At 29.6% G+C, this 27,798-nt stretch overlaps 1 protein-coding gene across 4 annotated transcripts; it reads left to right on the forward strand.

Annotated features, from left to right (window-relative positions):
- Positions 1-1,827: 1,827 nt before the first annotated feature.
- LOC132933790 (patronin) lies at positions 1,828-27,532 on the forward strand. Of its 4 annotated transcripts, XM_061000065.1 has the most exons (26): positions 1,832-2,707; positions 13,808-13,903; positions 13,989-14,195; positions 14,427-14,636; positions 14,712-14,959; positions 15,025-15,134; positions 16,248-16,358; positions 17,549-17,630; positions 17,693-17,885; positions 17,957-18,140; positions 18,200-18,418; positions 18,533-18,705; positions 18,769-18,888; positions 18,968-19,077; positions 19,175-19,813; positions 19,892-20,103; positions 20,183-20,457; positions 20,530-20,760; positions 20,833-21,069; positions 21,160-21,358; positions 21,511-21,603; positions 21,702-21,773; positions 22,307-22,396; positions 25,006-25,186; positions 25,297-25,572; positions 26,858-27,532. In XM_061000065.1, the coding sequence occupies exons 1-26, from the start codon at positions 2,651-2,653 to the stop codon at positions 27,000-27,002; spliced, it is 4,770 nt and encodes a 1,589-aa protein (XP_060856048.1). In that variant the 5' UTR covers positions 1,832-2,650; the 3' UTR covers positions 27,003-27,532. The 4 variants fall into 4 exon arrangements, with proteins under 4 accessions (XP_060856051.1, XP_060856048.1, XP_060856049.1 ...); XM_061000066.1 differs by lacking the exon at positions 22,307-22,396 and having other exon boundaries at positions 1,835-2,707; XM_061000067.1 differs by lacking the exon at positions 16,248-16,358 and having other exon boundaries at positions 1,836-2,707.
- Positions 27,533-27,798: the final 266 nt, after the last annotated feature.

A 27,798-nucleotide genomic window follows, 5' to 3' on the forward strand; every position in this document is an offset into this window, starting at 1 on the left:
TCTGACGGGAAAACACGAAACACAATAATAATGTTTTGTTTTTAGTTTGATCAATACCTACTCAAAAGTTTCATCTTTCATGTTTGCATTGAAATTTGAAACGTGTAAATATTTCATTATTTAGACCGTGTTTGACGTAATACGCGAACGTAACAAAAGTTCAATATAAGTTGTTCGTGGTAGGTACATTCCTAAAATATATAAATATATAATCATTAATCAAGGCTTTTAGGCTGATCCAGTGATCCCTCTATTACGTATTTACGTATAAGTGTATAACGTAATAACGTATAATGCTATAACTCGCTGAAAAGTTTTAAGAGGACGCTATACCTGCATGACGTGTTGAATCCGTCTTACAAATGTACAACATAGCAAAAAACTGTTTTGCGCGAGATAGAACCACTCCCTCGGTATTTATTGTAGAATTACCAAAATTCCACAACGCATAGGGAACAACTTTATCTTTTATTTTGTTGATAGCATTTACCAATAATTTTTAATAATTAAATGAAAAAAATATAAAAAAATCCTAATGCTCTCAAATTGATAACTTTAATTTTATTTATGTTTCCCAAATAGTAAAAACGCTACGACACAGATTAAGTTGTTCCCTATGCGTTGTGGAATTTTGGTAATTCTACTATAAATACCTAGGGAGTGATACTATCCCGCGCAAAACAGTTTTTTGCTATGTTGTACATTTGTAAGACGGAGACAACGCATGCTTCCTCTTAAGGATTGGCTAATTCGTTACATTTTTCTGCTGAACTCATATTATACCGAACTTGCGCATAAGTTTATTTCTTCAGTACCTTAACCTACCGCTACTACTCACACAATTAGTTTGAATTGCATGCGCGTAAATTAACACTAATGTAACGCTTCCGTTTTGTGTAATATAAAATATCCACCCAAGCATTAAAAATATTTCAATAACAAAACTAGAGATCTCACAGGGTACACGACGGGGGCTTGGACATTTTACAGAAAACCGTGGTGGATAGGGCAAAAGTACAGATACAATCGAAATAATATTATCGAGTTGCATATAGGTAAGTACGAGATTTTTCGGCGCAATAGGAATAAATAAAATATCTACTGAATGATAATATTATTATTGTCATTGGAGCACAATAGCACATAACAATAATATTGGTAAACTGTAATAGTTCGGTGGGTATAATCGGCGGTAATATTGGTAAAATCGACAGACCGTGCCCACGGGACTCGCCGACTGCAACGACGAACGGACGCATATTTTTACCTACGCGCGCCGCCTTCGCTTGTTCGGCGAGTACGGCAATGCGGTGGTAATAAACCCGCAGCGGTAGTGGCGGTCGGTACTCGCGGTACACAGTACCTACGACGGACGCGCACGCACGAATTATGGCTAGATGATCGCGGGCGGGTGGGGATGGAGATCGTTTCTTTCGTACCGAAACGTTTTGGTCGCGTCGAAAACGCCCCCGTGTGGTAGGTGGGAGGGGGGTGGCGGGACGTGGGATATGATAATAATTTTAGTCGTTTTCATTTTCTCGCTACCGACTGCGGGTCCGGTCGTATTATCACTCTTCACTGCGCGTCTGCGCGGCGGAAACACTACAAAAAAAAATTAATACGCTTTCGCGCGACATAACGGGCGAGCGAGCGATATCGTTCGCTTTATAGCTCTCTCACTCACTCTCTCTCTATCATCGGGACTCGGATCTCTCTCCATCTCTGACTGTTTACAATAGACATGTTAAATAAATAATAATAATATTATCTCATCGATTCGTGAAACTCAAATATACGCACACACACTAACTTACTCGTAGCACGCACACACGCACACACAGTACAAGTAGTTTCGTGCAACATCGGTCCGGCGGTCTCGTCTTCCGCCGTCGTCTAACGCGCTCCAGCACTGCACTATTATAATAGACAATAGTCAGCTGCAGCTGAGCAGCTCTCACTTGCCGAGCGCCCTACAGCACGTCGACCCTCGGGGGGGCATCGCGCGAGCGTCTCACTGCCACACTATCACAACCGCCGCAGCCGCCCAACCGTCGCACACCTCGCCCCGCGACCGTTGCGCGCGCGCGCGCATGAAACGTTACATTATTATTGTACGTGGGTACCTACCGTCGTAACGCGACCGATCGTTGTCGACCGGATTTTCGGATACCGCCTCCCGACCGCCGACGGCCGACAGACGACAGTCGTCGCGTACTCGCGTGCACTCCACACACGTCGCCCGTACAATCGATATCGGTCGCCGAGCACCGCTCATTTTCACCCCCTGGGTTTTCGGTTTTAACCCTATCGGCAGCCCCCCCTACCCCCTCTGAACATTGCCGATTTTTTTTTCGCACGCAACCGTCACCGATTATTATTTACCTATTATTACTATCATTATTATCGGTTAATTCACACGGGGCCGCACACACGCGCACGCACCAGCTAATGCAATAATAATTTATCATCGTTATCATCGTCCGGTAATAATATCATAATAACAGTGGTTTAATGTGATCGGATGTGGACCACGAAACGACGTCGTCGGATCTTCGGTGTTCTTATGGTGCATCAACAGCGTTGAACAGTCATCGTCGTCGTCATCGTTGTCGTCGTCAAGCAGCAGCAGTTGCGAGAAAAGTCTCGAGCCATGGACCGGGCCGACGGATCGAGAAATTTCGCTGGCAACCCGGACATCTGTTCGCAGGTAAAGTCGTCGGTTTTTTATCGTTCTCATTTCGTTCCGTCTGCGCGACCCGATAACGACTGCGCTCGCGGTAACGACGTTTATCCGTCAACAGAGCGATTGTCACTCAAAACTGCCATAATAAACGCGTCTTTCGCGCATAGGTTTCCCTTGAACTAGCTAGGCAAACGGGTATCGCGGTCGATGCGCGTGACCTAGGCACGTATCGATACGACAGTGATGACATACCTGCTCTGACTTTTTCCTGGTTTTGATCAGTGCCCCAGACATACGTATCCCGACAAGACATTTGCTTCGACAGAATAGATAGAAAATTTTTTGATCAGTGACCGGCTCTGTTCATAGTTTTTTTTTTCTGTTCTTCAAACGCGCTTCTATCCGTGGAAGACATGAACGATTCTGGCTATCTGGTCCGCGATCTGGTAAGGTTTAATGACTCGGTGTATTAAGACAGGCACCGAGATTTATCTATTCTCCTCCGAAAACGACCGTCATTCTTTGAACCGGTAGTGGTGGTGGTCTTGTATTTTTATTCTCTCCGGATGTTTGTATTTTTGCCACCTCCCGTCTCCCATCTATTTCTTTGGACTCGACAATATGACCCTTTCGTACGATTGATAATGATGCTCAGTTCAGTATAGTTCCAACTATTGAATGACCTTCATTGGCACGATATTAGACTCTTGCTTAATGTGTTGTTTAAATGGTTAGCTAGGTTGAAAAACATACACCTTGTTAGTATCATTCACCAATTTTGAAGTTACAGAATTCCTGTATTGATCTAAGTACCTACCTACCCATCTATTTTACCCATAAAATCGCTTTATTTAACTTATTTGGAATTTGGTTTTCTTCAAATGTTTTACTTACCTACTAACAATATTAAGAAAATATCTATTTAGCTGTTTTAAATTTATGTACCTATACCTATTATATTAGGTATATACATTGAATAGGTAATGCTTGTATACTGTCGTACTGATTGAGAACGTGCATTTTTATGGATTTAATAATGTGTAGACATCATTGTTAAATCTAGATTTACTGATATCTAATCAATAAAATGATATTGTCGATTGGCACATCATTAGTCTTGTAGGTACCTATTACGTTTTTTTATTCAAAATTTCAAATAATTATATTCACAATTTTTACGTTGTTAATAGGTACCTATCTACATTTCTTTTTTGAGTATGAGACTAATTCATGAAATTTAAATTTCTACGTGGTTTATGAATTTGTTTTACTCACTCATAAAATCAATTACAGTATGACATGCCCCACTTAAGTAATTACTGTTTTATTTTCTGTAGGTTTTAGTTTATTATTTTGTAAATAATTACTTAGAACTATTTAGCAACTTACTAGGTACCTATTTATATTTAAGGTCTCATGTCAAATATATCACCTAGGAATAAAAGTTTTGCTTTTAATTTTATAAATAAAATTATTGATTTATATTTTAAACTGGATTTAAAGTGTTTTAATTGTGCAACTAAGTATAATATAACATATCAACATAATATATTAAACTGTACCTATACTGTTTAAAAAGTTTACATTTTAAACTAATTTAAACAATAAACTAAAACTTAGGTATTATCCCGGGTATTACTTATTAGTCCTGGATTGACAAATGGATTTAATATTTAGTTACCTACTTATTTTGTTAGACAAGTAAGTATAAATATATCTTTAATTGTTTATTATTTATTAATTTTTTTGTTGATTATTATTTCCTTTATTTTGATAATTTCCTGTGGCGTGTATCATAAAAAAAATGTGTTGCTTAAATAATTTTAGGTGACTTAATACTCCTAATATTGTTATATTAATCCATAAAATGTCCTATTTTTCATCTATCAATGGCCACCCATATTTATTTTGCAACACTTAGACCCTATGTTACATGCCACTGATATTTGTTATCTGAAAATGATTATTTAGAACTCACAATTGAATTTGTAATTGGTATGAAATAACCAATAAATCAACATAGTAACAATTAAAGTTGTTATTCAAGGTTAAAATATTTAATACTCGTGTAGGTACCTAACCAAATTTCTTATAATAAATCTACTATTTGATATCACCTTAGATTGTTAAGTAACTAATTAAGTAATTGTGTACTTATTTAAAGATGTGTACCTATGATCTACCTATTTTTTTTAACAAATATTAAATATTAATTTAAATTATTACTTAACTAAACACACTAAAAATATAGAAATTAGATTATTTGATTTAGTTATTTTTCTTAGTGTCCTAAGAAGTAGCCTATCTATCTAGTGTGTAGCCTGTAAGAACTTAAAAAGATATACAAACATTTTATATTTGATCAACAGCAATTTGTGTTAATTGTATAAAATGTTTAATTTAAAATGTGAAGTACCTATAATTTAAAATCTAAATATATCATATCATACAACTAAAAAACAAAATTCAAATAAAAAATAAAAATATAGGTGTTATAGTTCTTTGTCACTATTATTCGGTTTATTCAAAAATATAAATTTGTTATAAAATATTATAATGGTTAAATTTTGAATGTAGGTGTATTTTTGTATACAAGGACAAAGAATTATGGTTTTATAAATTTGCTTTTATAAGTAAGGACATACCTAGAGATTTGAATAAAAGTATAATTTTATCCATATTAGAGTAACCTAACCTACTGCCAGCAAGAATTCACATAATTGTTTTTATTGTGATTGCCTGCGTTTGGGTCATAGTTTTAATATTTTGACTATCATACCTAGGGGTTTTCATCATTAATCATTTAGTTTTGAATAAAAGTCATGACTCATAAAATTCATGTGTGGAATGATCACTTCAAAATTTGAAAAATCTCACAAATGAGAGTTCATCTCGCAATCACTTTTCAAATGCTATGATTATTGGTTTTATAATTTTTTTCGTTTTTAAATAATAAAAAAAAGCAATAATACAATTTATTTTCGACGAGATGAACAAAGTATGGAGAAAACATTATTATCCAGTAGGTAGTACCTATCGTATCAATGTGTTTATTTCACCAGGGACGGCCTGGGAGAAAAATTCAGGCAGGGAAAATGTATTACCTAGGCCACATTTCTATGTCTACGTAATATCTGGGTTTTGGTGAGGGAGCTGATCATATGTTATAATATAACAACCCCCTCCCCCCTCACCTAAAATATTTTTACAATTATTTATTTGTCTTATATGTTAGAGGACCACAAAAAAAAAACAAATCAGTATAAACATTTTAGAGTGACCTCTACCCTCCTCTCAATTTCAAATGCCTAGATACGTATTTAAAATAAGACAACATTTTACAGCTATTTTCTAGGATCACAGACTGATTTTAAAAATTATAATTATAGAAGTTCAAACACCTATGTATTTGAATATTGCGCAATATTTTTTATTTTTTAAACGCATCTTTATGACACTGTTTAAAACAAAATAAAATTTGGGCTTTGATCTGACCTGAAAAAAGTCTCAGATTAAAAAAAAAATATAGTATGAATAAAATTTAGAGTGCGACCCGCACTCGTGTGGTCAATGTATTTCCTTCGACGATCGGACGAAGCATACGCAATAGTAATAATGCGTCCCAAAATAAACCTATCTTAAATGAGAAGTTTTCGTTATTACTTATTAGTAATAACTAGCTTATTGTATTAAGCGCTTTTGATTAAATACTTAATCAGTAGACAGTAATCAGTAATCACCTATTGTGCTCACCGATCACCACACAGTTCTTCTACAATATAAAACTCCAAAACAACTAGGTACTATAATATAGTATATATAATATAGCTTATCAAATTAGGGTTTTCCTCTTGTAGTATTGCTTACAAATATATTGTTAAATATATTGTTTATAGTATAAAGAAATAATTAATAAATATATTATATTATACCTATTATATAAATAAATACAAATTGTTTAAAAAATAATTTAATGCATCTGATAGGTCAACGGCAAGTCCCAATAGATCAGGCCAACGGAAACTTTCCTGGTCCTTTAAAAAACATTTATTTAGAGAAAAACACTAAGAAAATTACTAATTACATAATACAAATTATGTAATGTTAGAATATTATTGATTTAAAAAAATTTATTTTTCAAATTTATTGTATTAACATTTGGAAATATATAGGTATAAAATTGGTTATTAATTAAACGTATTTTACGAAGTTATTGACACTACATTTTAGAGTCGTATTATTTTGATATAAATATTTTATATTTATAAATGTATAACATATTATTATATATTATATTTATGTTTATGAATTGTTACGACTTACGTCCAGTTACCTAATATAAATTTTGACATAATATACTGTCGTAACGGTTTCAAATGAAACATAATTATTTTTCAATTCCTTTTATGGTATTGCCGTATTTTTTGGTTTTGTTTAGAAGTTCGTTTAATATCCAGGTTTACGAAACAGAAGTGTTTATTGTGACGTGTTATCAGTGGACAAAACGTTATTAAATTATTTTATTCGTTGAAATACTATTAGACCTATTTAGTTGGGTTGTCAATGAACTCAAGATTTCATAGCATTTATTTACTCATTTAATTTATAATAATTCATTTCTATAACAAAAACGTATTTAATAATTATAAATAGTATTCATTTTGGGGTTTTGAACAAATTGACAACACTAATTAATTTGTTTTAACCAATTATCTTCCAATTCAACATTAGTAAATAGATATATATCTTAACAATTTAACAATGCTTTATTATTTCTGTACAATTTTTGCTAAATCATTGTTTGAACATATTATTATATCAAGTACTTTTGATGTAGTTATCTTTAAATTATATATCTTCAAACATCTGTAGGTCTGAAAAAAATACGAACTACTTTTTAAAGCCATAAGCGTTTTTTTGAGTAAAATTTGTCTTGCATAACATAGATTTATGTTACATTAATGTTATTAAATAAACAAGTAGGAGTATACCTACTCTTATAGTCAGAAGGCGTTGGCAATGGAAGTAGTTATGTGGGGGCCCATGCGGTCTACCACACCTGTCTGTCCATTGATATTATATTATGGTCTTAGGATGTATGAAATTAATCACAAGGAATTTATAATAATATAAAGACATTTTTTTCACTCACTGATTCAAAATACATATATCGATAGATCTACATATCTACTTCTATTTCTCCGTCAGTGGTGTTAAATGGTGAACATCAGACGATGGATAATAGGGGTAGACACATTTTCAGAATAACAATTAACTGCCGTTCGTTTAAGGACATATCAACTGTGTACGAACTAAGGTCAATAGAAAAAAACATAGCAGATGTTACCATATGTCATTGTTGTTATTGAATCGGCACAAATGTATTTCCGATTTATATTTTTATACTTGATTTTCGACAATTTGTTTTAATAAATATCATCTATATTACCTATCCATCGCACCTATTAATTATTATGTAAGTAATTTTTCGTTTTAAGTTAATGATATTATTATGTACTCGTTCTCATCGAGGTCAAAGAGTAGGATGAATTGTTTTCAAGTCTACGAATTATTATTAGGTAATAAGGCCAATGAAAAGGTATGCCAATTTGAGACATTAGATGTATTAATGCGAACGTTTATTATTAAAAAATAATTAGAAAATTAGTGTTAAACCTTGTATTATATTAATTTCAAACTCTTCTGCAATTCATGTTATGACAATAAATTTAACAAAAGTAGTGCGATTTGTACGTACATATTATTTCTTATGTAGGTATTAACAACTAATTATAAATGATCTATTTTTCCATATGCTAATATAATATAATTATCTTTATAACGGGTATATTTCATTTGAAGTATTCCGTTCATATTCTATATTCTCATATTAGTCATATTGTTATATTTATAATGAAAGTAGTCCATAATTTATTTATGGAATAGAATGTATTGGAATTGATTGAAAATCGATATATTATGTTTTTCTCAGTGAAAAAGAAAATATCGTTTTTCCATCTAATCATTTAGTTTCCGTTCTCAAAATATGTATTAATATTTACGTAACAATGATTCGAAGAACATTTCTACATTATATTATTATCGAGCTGGTACCTATTACAATTACATAAGAAATTGAGCTTTTCTAAAAATAACAAAAATATACCTCTAACAGGTTATAACAATGTAAAATTAGCTACCTAATGTAATAATTAGTTTATTTAATGTAATTTTGGGGGTTTTATGTTAAGAGGATATCCGTCAGCGCACTATTTGTTTTCTCTCTCTGGCCCACGCGCAACATAGACAAAAGTAAAAGCATTTACGCAGAATCATTTTTTCTATGTTTTTAAGTAATCTTAGAGTAAAATCACACATTACAAAAAAGATAGAGAATAATATTTTTGAGGGATTGTCATATCGATTTGTCTAAATATTTTTAAACATCATTTAAATGTACAACATTTTTTTGTTTGTTTTGAAAGTCGAATTCAAAGTCAAATAACAATAAAATATAAAATCGATATGTCATTCCCTTAAAAATATTATTTTCTATATTTTTTGTAATAGGTGATTTTATTCTAAGATAAGTAAAAACATAGAAATAATGATTCTGCGTTAATGCGTTTTGTCTATGCTGCACGTGGGCCAGAGAAAGAAAACAAAAAGTGCGCTGACATCCTCTTAGAAAAGAAATTTTGTTCGAAACTTAATGTAGTAATATGTTAGTAGTCAGTTGCAATTTTTCCCATTTATTTAACTAATTATTTTCCTTCATATTATTTAAGAGTTATACATTTAATATATGTATGGCTTTCAATTTACTACTGCCCACAAACTTGTGTTTTCTAGGTTAGTAAATTATGTATTGCATGTTATAATATTGTTCTTTTTAGAATGGACTGGTTTTTTATTACACGTTAATTTTAAAAGATATTAATTCATCGTACAAATGTACAATTATTGTAAAACTTTGATTTTGGCTTAACTAACCTACATTAATTAACATTTCATAATATTCTCGAACATTTTATATCGTGCATAATATGTTTCAGTAGGTAAATTTCAACGTTTTTTGATTACCTACCTATCAGGCGTTATTTGTTTTCGTGCAATTTTCAGTAATTAATCGCCGTGTTAAGAACATGCTTGTTCATGTTAATATGTTAATATGTCATCTCGTGAAACCGGCTTTAGTGCAGCGGCTCTTCAGAGTTCAGAATTAGATTCTAGTTTCTTTGTTTGGAGTGTTAATATTGTAAACAAACATTTGGTTTTGCTACTACATTTTTTTTTAGTCTAATACCGTAGAAAATGTTAACTTAAAATAACAAAATGTGTATAAATAAATTATAATTTTATAATATTATTTCTATGCATCATACGCAATAAGAGTCATAATTTATAGCAAGTAGGTACTAGTAAATGTATAAATGTTTGCTGTGGTACAAACTACGAGCGCATGACTCATTTCTGAGATAATACGCACATTCATTTAAGCGTGAAGTTTGTTAAATGAGCATACACTTAATATTTTAAAATGTTGAACTTAAAAGTGTAAATATCTAATATATAACTATAAAACATTATGTATAGCCTGTATAGGTACCTATTATTTTTTTTTTAAATCGTGGTGTAGATTTTATACAAAAATTTAATTTATTTTAATTTTAAAAATAGATCTTTTCGTTTTGTATACCTAATATTATAAAATCAATTGTTAGGAGCTTGGACATATTAATAAGTATTAAATTCGTTTTAAATAATCACACACAATTAAATGGGTTTTTTTTAAATAATATTTTATTACAATACTGGAAGTGTCCTTATAGTAAACCCATATTATATAGTAGGGATAAAATATTTATATATATAATTTGATGAATCTTTGGCTATACTCATTGTTCGGCTTAAAGTTAAATGGGTGATTTTTTTGTATATTTGGTTTTGTACCTAATATAGGTATAGAAAATAAATACATGTGACGGACATGAAAGGATGGAACTTTATTATTTTAAAATTAATCTGTGTTAGTAGTTGGGGAGCTTCCATTAATAAGATGTCTGAGAAAGGTTAAATTAGCTTCAAGCCTTCCATAAGCTTATGTATTCAACCTAAGCCAGTTCATAACTTGTAAATTGTAAATGAGTTGAGTGATCGTATTTTTTTAATATAAACGCTATAAATTTAAGAAACGCGTTATATATTTTGATTCATACCGCAAGAAGTAACCAAATCCCACATAATGGCTTCATTTTGCAAAATAGACATCCAAAAAGGCACAATATAAAGATTTTATAGGAGTCACTAGATTAAATTCATTACTAATTATACTTCTTGTAAAATCTATAGTTTTTAATGCATTACAAGTTACAACACATTTTAATCAAACAAGCTTTAATTTAATTTTCAATGATTTATCAGTAATTGGTTGTATAATTGTAATTTTTTTCATTAGCATCTGGAGTAGTAGAAAACTTAACAAGTTTTATTCAGAATTTTTATAAAACGTATTATGGTCCACAGATATACAATTTATTGAATTTTTCGAACCGCGGAAAACAGGAAGTAATATGTACCATGTTTAAGAGGGAATTCGTTTATATAAATATCTTGATATTTTATAGGTAAACACTAAACTGAGCTCTACTTGGAATTGTTTTATGAATGCAATAAAATATATTACGTAAAAAAAAGAAATAATAATGCACCACTATCTTGCGCGGAAGTGTGTTTATCTAGACGAGTGCCTAACACCAGGTTTCTGTATCTTAATTATGCTTACATATGATTATAATGTATAGTAATTAGTAGGTACCGAAATAAGGTTTATATGCCTATAGTATTAAACAAATAACAATAAAAAAAAAAATTTAATTAACTTTGTATAAGAACATATTACGTTTTACAACATAGCAAATTTGTTGAATCCCGTGTTTTTCATAAAAATAGATCTTATACCAATTGTAGGTACAGACTACTCTACATCGGGGGGTCTCCAACATTTTTTTACGGCGGGTCAAATTTGAGATACACCGGCCAACATTTTTATGTATGACTACTATAATTTTCATTGAATTTAATTTATTGAATTAATTAAATTCAATGAAAACTAAATGAGAATAGTATATCATCGGATACTATTTCTGAAAACATATTTGAATTCATCATAAAATAACTTTTCCACTTTTAGATTCTGAGCGGAGCAATAAATGTATTGATTTTACAATGATGTGTTTTTTTATTTGTTTATTTTTGTGTCTGTCACATCACCTTTTAAAACAACAAAATGCTTAGATTTTCTTAGACTTTTCTGGTAGGAAAATGAATCTAGTTGGTACTTTGGGGAGTCAAAAGTAAACATTTCCCAGTAGTTTTCAAAAGTGCGTGAAAAACAAAAGAATAATATTAAGGAAAAACGGGAAGTTTTACACAAAATCGATTTTGGTTTTTGATGTAACTCTAAAACAAATTACCGCGGATACATGAAATGTTCATTATTTATATTAGCATTTTCTATACACCATACAATTTTGAAAATATTTTTACCTATGTTAGCTATTTATAGGCATATGACATTTTCGATTTTTATTAATTTTTTTTTATTATGTCGATAAAAAATGTTTCGTTCAGTCCAATACAGTGACTCTCTAGACATCTAACGTACAGCAGAGCATTGTCCATTTACCCCCTTATTTTGAAGTTCAACGCGTAAAATTAAAAATAAACTTTCTTCAAAATTAGATTTTTAATTTTTAAAGGTTTTCAGTAATCATATGGGATAAATAGTTAATAATTAGTATAATAAGATTGTCAAAAAACGAATACTTTTGACAAATAAAAAACAAAATAATTTATATTCGTTTAACGTGTTTATGACATGTACGTGCACGTGTGGAGTGATCCGCTATTTAATTTACACACAGTCATATACACACTTATATTCGCTTATTATCAGGGCTCGGAAGTTCTAGCAAAGCAGCTTTTTCTTGGTTCGTCCTAGAACATCCAAAGTAAAATACAAATATGTATCACACTTCTCTGATGTCATACATGACATTTTATTTTACTATTTTTTGTATATTTACAGTTTTTATTGCTATTTTGTTAATTTAGGGTTTTTAGCGATATTTTTGGATATATTTTCATAATATACTTAATATAGGAAATTATCACATTATGTTGAAAATAATGATTAACTTGGTTAGGAAATAAATAGACCTTATAAGTACACTTTTACAAACATATTTAAGTAATTTAATATATTTGTTAACAGTTTATAATTCAACTATCCAGACAGTCCCTGACGTCTATGAGCCCAACAATTTTATAAAATTGTAAAATAACAATTAATTTTTTTTAATAAATTTTAAATTTTTTCAAGTTAAATGCATATTTTTTGATTTTTTGTGCTATTTACAGCGCATATTTTAAAGTTTTTGAGTGCATATTTAAGAGCTAAAAATAACATTTTTAGTGCTACAACCTCTGAAAACCCTTGAAAAATAACATTTTTAGTGCTACAACCTCTGAAAACCCTTGAAAAATAGTAAAAGTAAAAACTATTCATACATTTTATTACAACCACCTAAATTATTTTTACAATAGATAAAAATGTATCAGAAGTGACAAAAGACTGAAATAATGTTGAATATTATTTTAATGTATTTCTGATGTCAGTACTGATTTCCTTTATGTGTCTAATATTTGTGTCGCTTAATTTTGAACTATTATAAAAATATTGTTGATGTTAGAAGGTAAATATATGTAAAACCATAGTTAATTTCTTTTAATAATAAACTAAGTGTAACATTCTAAGTATTATCATTTAAAGCATTAATCCTAATTTTAAATTAATATATTTTATTACATATTTTACTGTATCTTATCCTCAAATGTTAATTCTTGCTAAATATTATGAATACCTTTTAGCTTAATATTATGATGCTGATAAAAAAAAGGATTATACTGAACAATTTAAGGTTCAGAATAATTTCAATTTTAAATTAATCGGACATATTATTTTTATATTTCCATACTTCAATTTAATGTTTCAAGTTGAAGTGATGGTTATTGCTTATAGTTATTTGTGTAATGATTGAACATTATTGTTTTTTTTTACAGGCTAAGCAAAGAGCTACGATAAAATGGCTTCTTTCAAAGGCGTACAATAATAGAATTCCAGAAAATGTTATTGAGCCATTTTATAAAGACCATGATGTAAGTATAAAAAGTAATCTTATGTCATGTGTATTTTTATTTTATATTTTTTAATAATTTAATAAATATACTTTTTTTTATGTAGAATCAAGAACATCTAAAACCACCTTTGGTCCATTCTTTAGCTAATGCTGAACTTTATTGTCTGGCATTAGGAAATATATATTCTGATCCAAATTATCACAATCTTAATCACTGGGGAGTTATCCAAGCTTTAAATAAAAAGGGTGTAACTGTGAATGATCCATCAGTAACAGAGACTGTTTTAATTCAAACAACACCTTTAAAACTTGTAAGTTTTTGTTAGAATTACTTAAATATTGTTTGTTAACTATTGATAAATTATATATTAATATATTATGAGCATTCAATGCTAATGTTTTTTTTTTTGATAACTGAATATTGAGTTATCTTTTGGTAGTTTAATGAAATTAATTTAACTGAAAGTCATGATATTTGTCAACTATTATTATTTTTAGTTTAAGTTAATAATATTATATTTCTATGTTATTATTTTGCGCAGAGTGCTCACATGGCAATAATGGAAGCTGTTATGACATTGTATGCAAAAGAAGTAGCAACACCTAACCGTGTGATGGCTGCTATACAAAGACTGAATCATGTTCCTCATAGAACCACTATTGTAATGCCTGAGGATAACGAAAAAGCTATTTTATTATGGGTTAATCGTACTGTTGAGGCTTTAAAACATCGAATATCAAGTTCACAAACGGTTAGTATTTCTTCAATACTTAGGTATTCAATATTATTTGTTTTAAATTTATTGAATTTTTGTATATAAACCTAGGAGAATTCGTCTGTACCCGACATTTCCCCCGTGAATGATTTTCATGAAATCAGTGATGGTGCAGCTATAGCAGCGTTGATATCTTTTTATTGTCCTGATGAATTGCCTTGGCAGTATATTACTGTATCTAAAGCACCAACATCTACAGACTGTATAAAAAATTTCAGTGTTATAAATGATTTTTGCGATCACAGTCTACCTTTTAGCATATTTCACATGAGGCCACAAGATGTATATTATATAAGAGGGTATTATTAATATGATTATAATTGTATTATGTTTATTATAAATACTTATATCTTTAATTTTATAGGTCTATGAAAACAAATTTAATCGCATTTTTTGCTGATTTGTTCAATGTTTTGGAAATACATCCTGCTAAATGTGTCAGTTTCAATCAGGGTAGAAACGATTTGGCAGACGGTAATTTAAATTTTTTAATTTTTTTGTGCAAATTATTTTTTTGTGGACGTGGAATTACAATACTATCTTCTAATAATTGTTTTGCTTATGAATGGCTGAAGTGTGAATATATTATAATAAAGCAGAATAATTTATTAAAAACCATTCCACACACATTTTCATATCAAACACCAGCAGCATTTTCATATATTTTTTTTAACCATTTATAATATTTTTATGCTTATCTATGTATGCTGAAAACTAGAAGTATAATTTAATTCTATTTGAGATAATTAAAAAAAATGAAACTTAGTATTTGCTAATCACAATTCAAGATAAACAATTTTTTTCTTCAAATTTTAGTATGCAGCATTACAAAAAAAAATGTATATAATGACCTCAATACTCTGAATAACAACTTTTTTAAAAGTTAGGATTATTTAAAAAAATTATATTTTAGTTAAAAACTATATTATATTATATTACAATATTAACCATATTATGCAGTGAAAATTATATAAAATATAATACATAATTTTACATTTAACATGGTTAAATTCAAAGCAAATTTTCAAGCAATATTAGTTAAGTTTTACAAGATAAGTTTTTGCAATTAATATTAATCTTATTAAAAAGTTATTAAATTTAATTACACGTCCACAGTTTATGTATTATTTTTATTCATAAATCAGTATTTATTATTTGTGATTTTTAGCTAAACTTAAAACTTTTATTAGAGTTATTAAATTGGAAAGAATAGGTTAAAATATCGAAAACTTTTAAAATAAAATACTCTACAATAATGAAATAAAATAAAATTGTCTAATCTAATAAATTAAATAAATTGTCTGTACAATCAAATATGTATGCAAATGTTTTTAAGATAGATTATATGTATATATATATATATATATATATATATTTAAAATACTTTGATTTTTGCATGATTGTCATTCTAACTTTAAGTTTATGATTGAACGAATGTATATTATTTTAACATTTTTAACTTTTTTAACCAATAAATAATACATTATACAAGTATTATAAATGAAATAGTACAAAGGGGGTTACATTAATAAGTTTGACAAAAAAAGATTCAAACCATTATAGAATTTTTTTTGCTTGTGGTGATAGCATATCCGAGAAATAGCCACGGAGTAGCGCATAAACGTTTGTTACCTCAAGCAATTTCTGTTATACCGGATCTCCGCAGTAATTTGGATTCACATTCTACAGGGTTTACAGGTATCTGAATAATATTCGAGTTGGTTATGAGTTTTTTTTTGTTTGTGTGTTTTTTTATATCAATGCCTCTAAAATTCAATTATCACCGCGTAGCTTTGTTTGTGTTTTTTCACCTTTTTTTTTTTTTTTATTATGTTGAATTTTAGATTTTTTTCCAAGATCAAATTTGGATAATATAAATACCTTAATACAATTTTTGACAATGCCAATGTGTGTTTATTATTAACTGTTTGCTAATGTTTGCAATAATTAATGTGTAACAGAATAAACAATATTAAAAATAGAATTTAATTGAAGGTTTCAAATATTTTTTATATTTTATGCATGTTACCCTGTGAAGTTTATGTATGGCATTTTGATTTTTGGTGAATGTTAAATTAATAAATAGATTGATAAAGTCGTTTATTTTGGAAAAAAATATTTCCAATTATTTTTTTAATAGATTATATTTATTCATTGTTTTTTATTAGTTATATAAAACATTTTTTATACATATTTTGGACTTATTTATTTTTTCAAATTTAGTTAGTTAAAATATTGATAAACAATTAAACAAATACTTGTCAATACCCATCTTAACTTGCATATTTATAAATTATATTGTTTAAAAAGTCTTGAATAATAATTTCCATTTAAAGTATTTGTTGTTAAATATTACATTTTCTTTTTAAAGATGTAAATATATTTTATCTTATTTGAATTTTTAAATGCGCGCCAATAAAATTAATGTTATTAAAGAAATTAAAGTTTTTACATTTTTAATAGGAAAAAAAATCTGTTTTTTCTAATTCATATCTAGTGAGTATATTTAAATAAATTAGCTTATGTGCTCCTTTAAATTGCCCAAGTGATATACTATAAATAATTAATTCCTTGGGAAGGTAAATTATTAGAATATCAATATAAATTAGAAAATAACATTTAAAATACTTAAAATATTTTCATAGATAGAGACCAAATGATTACTTAATTTGTTAAATGTACAATTTATTGCAATATAAACATTTTATCAAAAGTCAATCGTTAAAATTATAAGTTATATTTCTTGTTTTGTTTATGATGTACTTATATTATAACCTTTATGTAGCTAAATGTTGTGAAGTTATATGTATACATATTGTTTATTTCTTATTTAATTTTAACACTTAAATATTATAGTTGCAACTATTTACGTAGTATTTTGTCTGTAGGCATGGCACATAACAATTCTGTGAAAAAAGTTTCAAATACCATAACACCTCAACCGCCACAAGACGGAAAAAAGACTACCCGGTATTTAAAGAATTTTGAAAAAATATATTAAACAATTTATTTTAATACTTTTGAGTTTGTAGATGTAACGGTGAAGAACAATTTGTCGTCCATCGTAATCGTTCTGTTCTCACTCTAAATTCAATGTTAAATCCCAGTAATGGTGATGCTAATAATGATGTAGCAGCAGGTAAACCAACACACTGGGAAGACACAAGAAAACAATCTTATGCTGGTCGACGTTCAAGAAGAAATTCATTTTCTGAAGATTCACAAGTATGTTTCTCCAATAAACTAATTTATAACTATAAAATTAAAAATTAAATTTGTATTTTAATTTAAATTAGTTAACGGTTGAAAATTTTGGTGGATCACAAGATAATTTACATTTCCTTGGTCGAAATCCAGACAAAGAACCGGCGATACACGTTGCACGAAAAGATAGCATCAGTAAAGTAACTAATTCTCATTCTCAAGAAAATGATAGTTCTGGTGTTCATAATCTATTACAACACTCCAATACTAGTCCTGGTACTTTCATATTAACCAAGTAGGTCTATGAAATGATACTAAAAGATTCCACATTTTAGCAATGTCGAGGGTTTCTAGTGATGCATCAAACAATAGCCAAGGACTTCAACGGATGTTGTATGATAGTTTTGACGATGTAGAATCTGTTGTCCAACCACCTATGCCTACGCTTAAACGGAGTTTGTCATATGTTGATACTACTACACAACCCGTGAATCCATCCAGTACAACTACATGGTTACAACAAAGTTCTTCATCTGCTGCTCACAGTGATCATGGTAATGCTAATAAATAATTTAGTCTTCCATAAAATTATTTTCAAAATTATTGTCATCCATACATTTTTGTTATTAAAAATAACGATATTAATTTAATATAATTTTCATTTATAGGAGATGATTCGGAGAGCGACGGTTCTGTTATGAGTTCACAATTGCTCAATATAAAATTAAAATTAGAAGAAAAAAGGCGACAGATTGAAAACGACAAACGCAAGATGGAATCTCTTATGAATCGACAAAGACAACAAGTAGGAAAAGCTGCATTCTTCCAAGCTGTGACAAGGGTAATTTTTAAAAGTTAAGATATTTTTTGATAAAAATATTAAAAGTGATGCTTGGTTTTTTAGAGTAAAAATAGTGGTAGAAATTTACAAAGCCCTGATTCAAACTATAGCAGAATGATGTTTAATGACGGTAATATTTCACCATCTTCTGTTAAAACTGCTCAGCAGTCTTTTTCATTTCAGGTATTGGTTTAAAGTTTTGTTATTTTAATATTTAAGTATAATTTAGTATATATTACTGATAAATCATTTGTTATAAAAGGATAATGGGATGGAAAGTAAATGGTCTGATCGTATGAGTCAGTACACGGATGATCGCAAAACACCCGATTTAGATCACATAAATACAGAAGATTACAATACCCTATCCAAGTAAATATCATTAATTATTCATATTATATGGTTTATTTTTATTTAAATATATGTAAATATATGAATTGTAATTTATAAATTTATTGAAACAATTCAGAATGCATTCGAATTATCAAGAAATTCAAGCAGACCTACAATGTTTAGCTAATCAACAAAACCAAATGCAACATAACAGTTTACAGTCAGAAATGATGCAGCATTATCCCGGTATCCAGTCATTGCAACAAGTTTATCAAAACACTCATTCCATTCACCAACCTCAAAATTACTTAATCAACCGCCAACAAAGTAATAACTGTGTAATGCCCAATGGACAAATGATTCAACACATGGATCATAACAACACTGATAATAATCAACAATGGCACAGTCTTATGAATCACAATCAACCACCCATGCCAGCGTTTAACAATTATAATCAACCACAACATACACAATACCAAAATCAGCAAGGTTATGTTAATCAAAGACCAGTTTCGTCTAACACACTACCAAATCCCAATGTATACTCTCCAGCAGACAACCATTATTTGCCACAAGATCCATATGATCAAATAATGCCACCTAATAAAGAAACGCAATCCCAGCAGTTTTTCTTACACAACAACCAACAACAACCTCAACAGCAACAGCAACAGCAACAGCAACAACAAAAATTCAGAAAAAGTTGGGACATTTCATCATCACCACAGACACATACATTTGCTCAAGAATCTCAAAACATTTGGAATGGCAGGTAAAATATTTCATAATTTAGTTAAATCGTATAGGCTATTTGAAACATAATATTAACTGATAATTTAATTGTTTTCAGTCGCACAATACCAAAGTCTTCACAACCATCGTCATTGAGTGGGTCGCCACGTCAAAAGTCTGAATTTGCTCTGTTAAATAGGTCTGGTGTTAAAACTAGTCCTTCATCACCAGTTCCTCCTCCTCGTCGTAATTCCAATCATGTTGTGAGCCACTCTCAAATGCCAACACCATCCATTGACGATATGCAACCTCAGAGCATTTCATTCATTGGTATGTTTGTAATATATATTATCACGTATCAGTAGGTATGCATCAAAACTATATTGTTTGAATTTACTTTTGATTTTAGGCAATGATGCTAACAAGTCAGATCTTGATCTTTCCGAAAGCCTAAATAGAATTCAAATAACATCTGGACATAGAACGTACAGGTTACCATCTCCTACACGAACACATATGCAAATTAATCGAAATTCTTTCAACGACAATAATACCTCTATATCCAACACTAGTCAAGATACATCAGCAAACACATCGGATAAAGGTTTTTATGTCTCATTTGAAGATGAAGAAACACCTAAGCGACCCAAACCTCCATTGAGAATGAAAAAAATTGTATCAAAAGTATGTATTTATTTTACTTTTGTAATGTAACAAATAAATTAAATTTGTTTTATAAATGTATTTGGTCTATAGGAAAGGAATTTGACTCAAGTATTAAATAATTCTGTGTCACTAAACAACTTGGATATTTCTCCCAGACATTTTAATTCTTCAACGATTGCCAAGTCAAAAGAATTTTCTACTCCAGTTAAATCTGCCTCTGAATCTGCAGTATTGCAGAGCTCAAATAGCAAAATTAATCGTTCCAAAATTTCACCTTCTACTGGAGTTGAGCTCATTATTGAAAACCAAAATCCAGACCCTGTATGTATAAAGTTTTAAAAATTGTCCTTCATTTTATATGTTATTAAGTATCTTAATTTATGTTATATTAAGGTGGCCATTGATGAGATGGAAAAGAAGAAAGAAAGAATTCTTTTATTGTCGTTACAGCGGAGACAGCAACAAGAAGAAATTAAGAATAAAAAAGAAATTGAAGCACAGAAAAGAAAAGAAAAAGAGAAGGAAAAAGAAGAAATGAAACTGCGTAAGAAAGAAGAAGAAAAACAGAGAAGGGCCGTAATATTAGAACAATATAGGATTAAAAAGACTATTGAAGAAGCTGAAAGAGAAGTAAGTAGCTAGAAAAATATAGTTGTAATTTATCAATATAAATACTTTTTTTACATAATTTATTACTCATGATTATTTTTATTTTTTAAGGGGAAAACTGTTGATAAAGAACTTTTGAACTCATTGAAAATCAACAACAATCATACTATGGGTGGCCCTCCAAGGTTACGAAGTAAAATGCAGAGTGGACGGCCCCGACCAAAAACAATACATGTTGATCGAAGTGATACTCCGGATGGAACGATGACACCATCTCGAGGCAAAAAAGGTTCAATCACAAATCTTGCTAGTGAGTGTTATTGTTATTGTTTTTTATAACTTTTTATGACAACACTTTCTGTATTCTCACGCTTGATGTTGTTTGATGGTTTTTTTATTTAATCTTTATTTGGTTTTTGTGTTGAACACTACTAAACTAAAAATGTTATTTTGTGCACGTAGCATTGAACTCACAAATTAGACGAGATTATTACCGAGGATCACAAGACTGCTTAGCCGAAACGCGGCGAACGTCAACTTCCTCTCTTTACTCAGGTATGTTAGTTTCAAATGTTCCTGATCCAAAATTACAATTTAGATTGCATCTGTTTGATGCTCATTTGTATTTCCCCCAACTTTTATTTCTTGTTTAGACTTGACTGATGAAGGGAAACTCAATACTCCAAGAAATTTGGATCGTCATGGATCTTACAAAAATTCTAGAGGTTAGTATTTTTTAGTATTGCTCTATGTGTGTAGACAGATTTGTTTTTTTTAGTTATAGATATATTTTAGTCGTCTATAGTTTTGCTTGCTAATTGTATATTTTGCTCGTATAGCAATGTTAATTACAAGACTTGTGTGTATGTGTGGCATTATGCTTGTTCAAGCATACTGTATCATAAGTATTTTAATAATTTTTTTTGGGATCATTTAGATTTAGGGCTTTCAAATTTAAATTGTATAACTTTAATGTGAGAAACAACTTAATTTCATTATGATTAATTTAATGTTTTGGGATTAGAATTCAATTTGTCTTAATTTAAAAGATAACTAGTTATTAAATTTAGTTTTTATATTTTAACTTAATGATGAATTTTATTTTATTCTAAAATCTAGAGATCTCTGATATACTGCAAGGATCCTTGGATAAACATTTTTAATAATTTTTCTGTATAGAAATGTCCTTGCTGTAGTTTTAGGATGTAGTACTTGTTTTACAAAATGTTGGTAGCATGTTTGGCGAACGTTTTTACAGATTCTTCTTTGGACAGAACAAAGCGTAAAACAAATTTTGGATACTACAATAGTGCACCTCGTAAATCCAGTTCTCTCATGAATTTGTATGGTAAGCTAAATGTAAAAAAAAAAAATTGGTGAAGGTCAATTACGCATGATAGTTTTACAGCAAATACATACAAATATGATGTGTTGTGGTGGTGGTAATCTATATTAAGTAATTTCAATTCAAAGTTTAGAAATAACTATTTCAACCATCAGCATCACAAGTATTATTATTTTCAAACTTTTTTTTATATGATTGTGTAAATAATAATCTCAGTAAGTCAAAGTATAGTAGCCAATGTAGGCAAATCAGTGTAGATCAACAGCTATATTATCCATATGTTACATAAAATATATAAGTATTTGTTAATATTGTAGAAAAAAAGTACTTTATATTGTCAAGTAGTACTTTTTACCATTACTGTTAAAATATATAATGATCATTAGACACCACCAATATATCTGCAAGTACATAATCACATGATTGTGGTTGTAATACTAAATTTCAAACTATAAATACTAATAAAATTAAATACTATAAATGATAAAAATTAAAATGGTACTGCTATAGATTTAGGTATTTTGTCGTTCCATTCAAAAGGACGTCCCTAATTATACCCTTAATATTAACGCTTGGTGCAGATGCACCACTTGCACATTCCTTAAGCTGGCGTTCGGTACTACAATAACGTTTTTTGTTTTTCTTGATCATAACTATGGCTCATAACTTCATGGTTTTGTATATTTTTGGTAAATCATTGTTATTATATTATAAATGTATTTTAAGATGTTATAAAGCTAAATACATTTTGTAATGCATTTTCCAGATATTTTTTCTTTTAGTAGGTAATGCATATATTAATTATTATTTTGCTTTATCTTAATTGTTTTGTAACTTTTGATATGTGTCTACTAACTGCAAATTATTTAAGATTTTAAAAAATAAATAAATTAATATAATTTATGTAGCTATAAAATAAATGTTAGTGTAGCAATGGTATATATATTTTTATGTTTAAAGCCAATTTAATATTTATTAGTTAAAACATAATTTTACTAGAAACTAGAAAGCAAAGTATTTTATTTTAGTTTAATAATTGGTTGCATATTTTTTTTTATTTTGAAGGCCATTAATGTTAAGTCTTTACCTTGTCAAATATTTACAATACCTTATTTTTTTTTTTTTAAATAATATTTAATAATCATAATATTATGTCTTTACTTGTTGATTAGGATGTATGGTATAATAGCATGTTTCCAATAATTGATTTAATTTTGTTTGGTTTTTAACATCTAGGAATTGTTAAATTATATCACTAACAAATAGGTCTTAGATGTTGTTGCATTTGCATGTTTTTTTTAAATGCTCCTAATTGTTGATAAGTAAGCTATACATGTTTATCGTTAGCAATGATACAAATATTTAGTTGTAGTGCAGTTATTTGGAATTACTGGAATCACAATTCTATACATTTTTACAGAATGATAATTTATTTGTTGTAATTAAAAATAAAAATAAATAAATAAATTACAGCATCATTTTTGAGTTTGAGTGCAATAACATCCAAGCTTTAATGACTAATTATTGCATATTAATCACAACAATTAAAGGGCATTGTTTCATATTATACTCTCCATCTCCTACGTTCGCCTATGTTCTTCAGGTTCAAAATAAATAAATAATTATAACGGTTCTGGATAATAATTTACAATAAGAGAACCGATTAATTCATTCTATGTATAATACTCGCCGAAAAATGTGCATCCTTATAATATTAGTTGATATAATATTTATGTTACCGTCAACGATGTAATTTAGGTTATATCATAACGTAAATTTCTAGCCAATATCATTAATACACAATACCAGTAGACAACATCATCTAGGTCTAGGTATTAACATGCAATATAGCCAATATTGTAAATATCAAATGTTATGTTACTACATTTACAACCATGACTAAGAAATTACTTTAATGTATAATACTGGTAGAAAATGTTGATAATTTTGTTTAACAAAATATTTAAATTGGGTTAGAAATTTGATATGACGCTGCACAGTGCACAGAAAAATTGATTGACTATATAGGTAGATAGGTACTAATGTACTATATTGTGCTATAATGCGCGTGCATGTGTACAAATATTATAAAAAATTAAGTTATCCGTTATCACTATTTAAATTGTGTGTAAATACTATGTAGCTGATGTACTTATGATGTATCCGATTAATGGCTATATCTTACGAAAAAATGTTTGATATATTACTGAGTCTGAAAAAATGTTTTTTTTTTTGAACTGGTTTGATAAATCAATTTTACAACGCAGACCCGTTTCTAATTCAACAATCAAATTCAATAAATATTTTTATGAATTACAGCTGAAAAAAGCTAGAATTATCCACAATTACCTTGGAAATAATTGCCTGAAAATAATGAGCATTAGCGTTTTTTAGTAGTCAATATCGTGTATAGTCAAATTCTATTGGAAATATCGTTATTTATTAGTCATGATTAGTTAACGTTAATTCTTTAATTTACGTCTTTGACGATAACATATTATTATACACACGTGTACATGCATTTCATTTTTGCCGCCCTTGTGTCGTGCAGTTAGTCTGGTGTGCGTATACCTTTTATAATATTAATATATTATGTAAATATTAATTTGTAGGAGGTTCGAGCTGCGACCAAGACAGCATGCTGTACCGGTGCGGCGATACGGATTCAGGGCTGGGACGTGCCACACCGCCAAGGAGAGCCGCATCGCCATCTGGCCCAGGGTCTCTACCCGTCCGTAGAAAGTTCGACGATGCCGCAAGCGAGAGCGGTGGTAGTGATTACAGCGGTCCCAGGTAAGCATAAGTTTTTATATTTATCTATATAAGAAACATGAAAGATACTGGTAAATACAATAATTCTTGTCTTAATCTAGTCTAACCTTTTTATTCCGTTTTCATTGCAGGCTCTACAAACAACCAGTGACCAAGTCCAACCGCGGTATCATATTGAACGCAGTCGAGTATTGCGTGTTCCCAGGCGTAGTCAACCGGGACGCCAAAAAGCGGGTACTCGAGGAGATCAACCGTTCCGAGGCCAGGCACTTTCTGGTACTGTTCCGAGACACGGGTTGCCAATTCCGCGCGTTATATCTGTACTACCCGGAGAGCGAGGAGGTGGCCAAACTCTACGGCACCGGTCCACGGATAGTCACCGATCGCATGTTTGATAGGTTTTTCAAGTGAGTTGAATTGGAAAAATTAAATTAATAATAAATTATATTATTTGTTTAGAATAGTTCTCTGCGTATAGTTGTTGACACTAGAAAATATTTTATTTAGGTAGGTACAAAAAAAAACAGCTCTGTAAAATCACTTCCCGAGTTCAGCAACAAATCTCAAATAAATTAATTTACTCTATAATCAGAGTGAATATATTTTTTCATTTTTCATTTTTTAAACAAAACAACCCTGAATATAATAGATTTAAAATTTACAATTATACAAATATCGCAGTTGAACAAGTGTTTTAATTTTTTTATTTATTAAAGTAAAGTTTTCCCGACATAGTCATCCAAACTTCATGTTATTAGTATAAAACAAGTATTTAAAAGGTATTATATACAAGTATGATGCACAATAATATGTTACTTCAAGTAGATACTTGAAATTAAGTATATTTAACAATACTGCGTAATGATGTATATGTCTTACAACCGTTTAGCACATTGACGGACAATCATAAAAAAGTACTGCTGTAGCAGTATGTTTGTTTGGTGATGTCAGGGGACACTTTTGAATTCATATGTAATAGTACTGCTATAGCAGTTCTCAAAAACCGACCAGAAATGGACACTACTGCTACAGCAGTGGTTTTTTCAATGGTATCATATGAGAGACCAAGTTTACTGTCCATATACATCATAAAGTGACATTGGTCACTGACAAAATAAAGCAAATATAATTTAAAAAAAATATTGATTATTTTTTTTATAAAATCGATTGGTAAAATTTATTAACTTAGTCATGCTTTTTATAATTACTTATAATTCACACTGTCCGTCAATGTGTTAAGAAATTTATATTTCAAAACATGAAACAAGAAAGCTAGCGGATCTGAAGTACAAAGCAAATATATGCCTGGAGGAAATGTACTTGCAAGTTATAGTTGAAAGAGGAGTGGGTTAATATTGTTTTGTAGTTGAAATGTACTAGCATACATTTCCCTGTAACCCCCCCCCCCCCTCCCCCTGGTATCGTGGTTAGAAATTGTCTCTAGGTAGGCCTATTATGCTTGAAAATATAGGGGATTTCCGCAACCGTACACAGTACGCACCCACGATCCATGATCTTTTTTTTCATCACATTATGCATACATTATTTCTTAGAAAAATGATGCCAATTACAAATAATAATTATGTTATACGCTGTAGTAATTGTCAACCGGAAATCAATTGTGTTAGCCCGGAAAACAAACACAGTGTTATTATTAAAAAATGCATTAACGTTGTCCCGTGGTTTTTACAGGTACAATTCTGGCGGCAAGTGTTTTTCGCAAGTGCACACCAAACATCTGACTGTCACCATCGACGCGTTTACCATACACAACAGTTTGTGGCAGGGTAAAAAAGTGAATTATCCCAATAAAAAAGACATGACGCTAGTCGTTTGATGTAACACCGGAGCCACCGGCCCGGGCAGTCGTTGTCGTTTGTTTGTTTGTTTAAGTTGTATTATTATTATAATTATTTAGGATAAAATATACCCGCCGTAAACTTATACGGTGTACGATATTATGTTGTTGTCCTGCCGCTTACCACACGCCGAGCGCCCGTGATTTCTTAACAATTTTCGTTTAACACAAGTCTTAATTATTTCGGCTATTGTCTAGCATGTAGTTATTAATGTTTAAAGAGTAAGAAGTAATTATAGCCGAATAATAACTACTACCTACCTACCTTTTAATATAATATATATTTATATAAATATTAATATATATTTAATAATACTATAATGATTTAAATTTTAATCCTCGCGGAAATAAAAAAAAATTATGTATTGTTGAAAAGAAATATTTTGTACGCATTTACAACCCCTATTTGTATTAATTGTTGTCTTATTAAGGATTTTTTTTTATAATCTGTACGTCCGTTGTGATTTATTAAAATTGTATTATTAAGAATATTATAACTAACATTTGGATATTTTTTACTCAAACCACATGTTGCGTTCTGGTTTACCTATATATTTATATATACATATTGTGTGAGTGTGTTGCAATAGTATTTTTGTGTATGCATTTTTAAGAAAATTAAAAAATTTAATAATTTTTTCTTTTAAATATTTACATATTTTATGTATATTGTGGTAAATAAAATCGCCTAATCCAACGATTTCCATACAGTTTATAATATTAGGCGATGGCGCTATATTAGCATTCAGTAAATAATTGTTTTTTTTTCGATATA

This window comes from Metopolophium dirhodum, chromosome 1 (assembly GCF_019925205.1).
Source record: "Metopolophium dirhodum isolate CAU chromosome 1, ASM1992520v1, whole genome shotgun sequence".
Lineage (NCBI taxonomy): Eukaryota > Metazoa > Arthropoda > Insecta > Hemiptera > Aphididae > Metopolophium > Metopolophium dirhodum.

Bases quoted from the DNA above. Each gene is read 5' to 3' on its own strand.
- LOC132933790 (XM_061000065.1), top strand. From the start codon at position 2,651: ATGGACCGGGCCGACGGATCGAGAAATTTCGCTGGCAACCCGGACATC. The intron at 17,631-17,692 runs GTATTTAAAGAA...TTGAGTTTGTAG, and splicing joins GACGGAAAAAAGACTACCCG to ATGTAACGGTGAAGAACAAT. The intron at 18,889-18,967 runs GTATTGGTTTAA...TTGTTATAAAAG, and splicing joins AGCAGTCTTTTTCATTTCAG to GATAATGGGATGGAAAGTAA.